The 4,739-nt window shown below is 37.7% G+C and overlaps 1 protein-coding gene across 1 annotated transcript in view; it reads left to right on the forward strand.

Annotated features, from left to right (window-relative positions):
• The first annotated feature begins 3,758 nt into the window (after nt 1-3,758).
• Nucleotides 3,759-4,739, forward strand: part of LOC110101629 (annexin-like protein RJ4) — a 6,759-nt gene continuing 5,778 nt past the window's right edge. The window contains exons 1-2 of the mRNA XM_028697612.1: nt 3,759-3,834; nt 4,546-4,691. Coding sequence (XP_028553445.1) covers nt 3,759-3,834; nt 4,546-4,691 — 222 coding nt within the window. The remainder of the gene's footprint in view (nt 3,835-4,545; nt 4,692-4,739) is intronic.

Below are 4,739 nucleotides of genomic sequence, written 5' to 3' on the forward strand. Positions count from 1 at the left end.
AGATGAGTGCAATATACATCAATCATGAACAAAATGCAAGAGAGGCACAACAAATGTAACACATGTGTTCAGTTAAGCATATCATGTCCCAAAAGCAAGATGGATGTGCAGCGAGTGTAGTTATATTGGTGAATGATTGCAAACGACAATCAATATCAACTCTCTTGTGGAAGAATGCACTGATTCGTTGCAAACACCAAATGCAATGACATATTAGTCAATGTATATTCAAGAGGTTCAAAGTAAAATGCAGTTTGCATACAATCAAAGTTGCTTGATTGCTAACAGGCGTAGTAACATGCCTACAAATGACAATACTTCATACAAATAGATACGACACACCTTGTTGATGGAAGAACCTACGAATTGTTATAGAAGGCTTGTAATATGCACAGTGAATACAGGATGTCCAAAAGTGAATGGCAAAGAGTATGCAGCGACAACCTGCTGGTGGGTATATACTGCAAATACGACATATCTATAAAAAAAATGTGGAAGAGTTGCATCGAATACTTTTGCTTGCAAACAACACTAGAAAATCTACATCCTCTGCGATTTGCCTCCCAAAGTGATAGTATAAGGCATGTAATACGCAAAATGCATCACCTTCAAGCAAGAATAGTATACTTATAACACATACAAGTTCCTACGAGTTACTGTAAGAAACTTCTTATTCATATATCCATCAGAGAAGATATTACAATCTGCATGCAAGTGACTATAGAAGAATCATCATATACCATCCATGGTCGAGTATACGAAGAACTATGGATGAGTACGAATGTCTATTATTAACAATGGAAGATATGTTGTATGCACACAACAATGTGCTTACAAGTGGCTACAATAAACTTATGAATGATCATAAGTAGCAATGAAAAGCACACGAGCGAACATAACGACCCACTGACTAGTTTGTATGAGAAGGTTAGTGATAAACACCAGCACCTACAAACTATGTAGCAAGACCCAATGAATATTGCAAAGCTATTATAGTCAACCATCATTCAGCATCAAGCAAAATACATCAACCTTTTACAAGCAAGAAAAAAAAAAAAGATCTGCAACACATACGATATCTCTCTACATAGACAATCGTATGTGCCACATGCCACTGATGGATAGATGCATAAAGACTATAATAAATGCAGTATCCTGTAGTCAATTCTAGTATGCAAATGAATTCATCTACCTGCAACAGTAGTGGATGTAAAGACCAGAGCCAAAGCGGAGTGCATAAAGAATAGGATAGATATAAGCTCCCACGAGCTTCTGTTGGAGCACCGCTATAAATATCACATATCATCTACGAACAACATGCAAGATGACTAGAACAATTGCAAGTATCCATGAGCCACTGTAGAAGACTCGTAGTACACCCAGTTTATTGTCCACGAGCATTGAGCAAGATACAAAGTAACTATATCAACTGCAAGTGCTGATGAGTTAGAGTGGGAGATTCATCGTACATACAACAAATACAAGCATCTACGAACAAAAGCAGGAGACTCGTTAGTTCACTACGATTCGTACAAGCAGACAGAAGGCGTCCACAACTACAACGCCACGTCATCGGATCTGCAATACTCATACGAGCAGACAGAAGGCGTCCACAACTACAACACCATGCCACCGGATCCACAACATTAGTATTAGTGGACAGAAGGCGTTATGTAAATATTCTAAAAATACCACCGCATATACACCGTAGTTTGTATACACATAGGTACACTAAAGGGGAAAATACAATCCCAAACCCGCAAGGGCCCTGACGAGCGTGTTATTGGTACACACGTGACGTCTAGGGATGCTGCGCGGGTTATTAAATTTAAACCCGATCCTCCTTAACAGGTAAAAGGACTCGACAGGGTTTAATTACAAAATGCCCTCAAACACCCACTTGGGCCCCGACGAGTGTATTATTGGTACACACGTGACGTCTAGGGAAGCTGCGCGGGTCAATAAGTGAATTCAAGTTCGAAACCAACCCTTCTATACGGGTCAATAGAAGTCGACAGGGTTCGAACCAACAAATAAATATACGGTTGTGACGATCGTCATATTTGTCTTAATATATTCATATTAGGCATTCAAAGCCTATAACAATGAGAATTCACTATCAATGGCATAAAGCTTACGAAACCCGATCCTCTGTCAATAGCCCGACAAAGTTGACAAGGTTTAATCCATAAAGAGAAATGACCTCGAACACCCCGATGATGGCCGTGTTGAATGTTTATCTCAACCGGAGGGGTTCACAAACATTTCAAATGACTCCCAAATATCCGAATATCTTCCAAGCTCCATCCAAAAATTCAAATCTCAGAAAATTCTAAAATTCCAAAAATATTTAAAATTGAAACTATCCATCCCAACGCTTAAAGCAAAATTCATCCACCCTCCGCAACAGTCTGCCGAGGTGGACAAATTCAAATAAACTCTAGCTCACAAAGAGCCAAATGCCTAGTCGAAAGTATCACTAGGATCCATTCTCAAACAATCGCCTGCTAGTAAGGACGTGGTAGGTGTCCTCTGACCGGCGATTTGCCGCCAAATGGCACCGCAGGATAAACGATTATGACCCGGGGTCCTCTGAACTGAGTGGTTTTGCCGCCAAATGGCACCACGAAATATCGGTTATGGCCAGCGCCGTTACGTTCCTTATTGTCATCAAATCCTTGAGATATGAATCAATAGGATATGATTGATAGGGCACAAAGCCCTCTGTGTGCTAAGGTGGATTCAAATTTGTCCCCTTGGACAAACATTCAACCCAGGTCTACAAGGTCCCGTTGGACGAAGCAACCCATGGCTGCCGACATCAATATTAATTAACGACCAACATTAGGTGATGACAATTAGAGATCTAAAATTCTTCAAATATCTCAAAATTGAGCGATTTGACACTCTAAATAGATCATCCTTGATCATATTCTTTTTTTATTAGCTTTTTAATGCTTTATTAATGAACTCAAAATTCACCGATCCTGAATTATATAATCAAATTCATGGAGACACTTATTTTGATTATAAGCACTTATATTCATAGAATATTTATGCAATGAGTCTTTGATTTAGGAGTTAGACCCATTTAAATTTGGATCTATGTGCTCTTGGCATCATTCGGTTCCACTGTCGGAATCACAATGTCTCATCATAAGCTTATTGAAAAAGAATTTTGGATGATCTCATAATTATTTATTGAAGTCTTTGACCAAATAATCAACTCTTCTTAAATTTGAAAGTGAGATGAAATTTTTGGTGCTGCGAACCTTAGTAATTTGGGGGTTCCTAAATGCATTTTTCTAAGCAAACTTTTCTTGACATTCAAAATTATGACACTTTAGGAAACGATTTAAGACAAAAAAATCCTAAAAATCAACATAATAAAGATTTTCTCTCAAATTTTCTGTATTTAATTACAGTAAAAATTTAAGCAGAATATAGATTTTTGTTTTCTATTTTTAGTCAATATGGGGTCCGTAAGTTCCATATGCTCATTCGTTACAAAACTATAACTAATACAAACAAACGCGTCTAATAAAAGCATATAGGTATTAATCAGTTGAAGATATGAAGGTAAAAATTAAGCCAGCTGTAAGTTTTCAGAATAAATCGGTGAATAAATTATATTTATGGATCGAATGATGGTTGCCACCAATTAAAGAGAAGAAGAAAGTTACATAACTGAGCTGCCTATTTAAGCAGGAAAAATGTTGCCTTCTCCTTCTCCATGTGAGGGAGAGAGAGAGAGAGAGATGGCAACGCTCAGAGTTCCATTGCAAGTTCCTTCTGCAAAAGAAGATGCAATGAATCTCTGGATGGCCTGCCAAGGTTTTGTATTTTGTTATCTATATCTCAGACTTTCCCTCTCTTTCCGCATACACTACAGAAAAATCAGTCATTATCGATGGAATTTCTGGCGGAAAATTGTGAAGTTTCAGGCGGATATTAAAATTTTTTGGCGAATAGCCGACGGAATTTTTTTCGACGGTAAATCGAGCGTTGGTAAAATTTGCCGTTGAAAAATTTTTTCCTACGAATTTCTTCTGCCGGAAAAAGCAGCCGAACAGTAAAAAATAGATTGCGTGCGCTACCCGCCCGGTTGCTACGCTACCTGCCTACCCGCGCGGTGCTTTTGGTGGAGTTCGAAGCCTGAACCTGCAACCACTTTGCTCTGGAAGAAAAATATGTTAAAGTACTTACTCTTTTATATTGAAATAATTAAAATCCTTCAGAAAATCCGCTGGAAAATCTCACTAAAAATCTATCGGAACTATTTCATAGAAATCCGACAAAAAATAGTACGCCAGTAAATCCGTCAGGAATCCGTCGGTAATAGACGATTTTTCTGTAGTGATATGTTTTATCACTTTTAAGAAATTATTATGCTGGACGACAGACAAAAGCATGCATCTTTCCTTGTTTAACATTTTAGCTACATCAAAAATCCATTAAAATTTTTTGACAAACATTATATGTTTCATACTATAGCATATTGTTTTCTTAAGCCTTCATATCATATATCATGCATTTTTATTTCAGGAAGGGAGGCAGATGAGAAAACATTGATCGATATTTTAGCGCATAGAGATGAAGCACAGAGGCTACAAATCATCCAATCTTATGAAGATCTTTACCACGAAAATCTCATTAAGAAACTTGAAAATGAGCTCTCAGGAGAACTGAAGGTACCTGATGGTGTTGAACATATTCAACAATATCACTATAGGAAATTC

This window comes from Dendrobium catenatum, unplaced genomic scaffold (assembly GCF_001605985.2).
Source record: "Dendrobium catenatum unplaced genomic scaffold, ASM160598v2 fragScaff_scaffold_976, whole genome shotgun sequence".
Lineage (NCBI taxonomy): Eukaryota > Viridiplantae > Streptophyta > Magnoliopsida > Asparagales > Orchidaceae > Dendrobium > Dendrobium catenatum.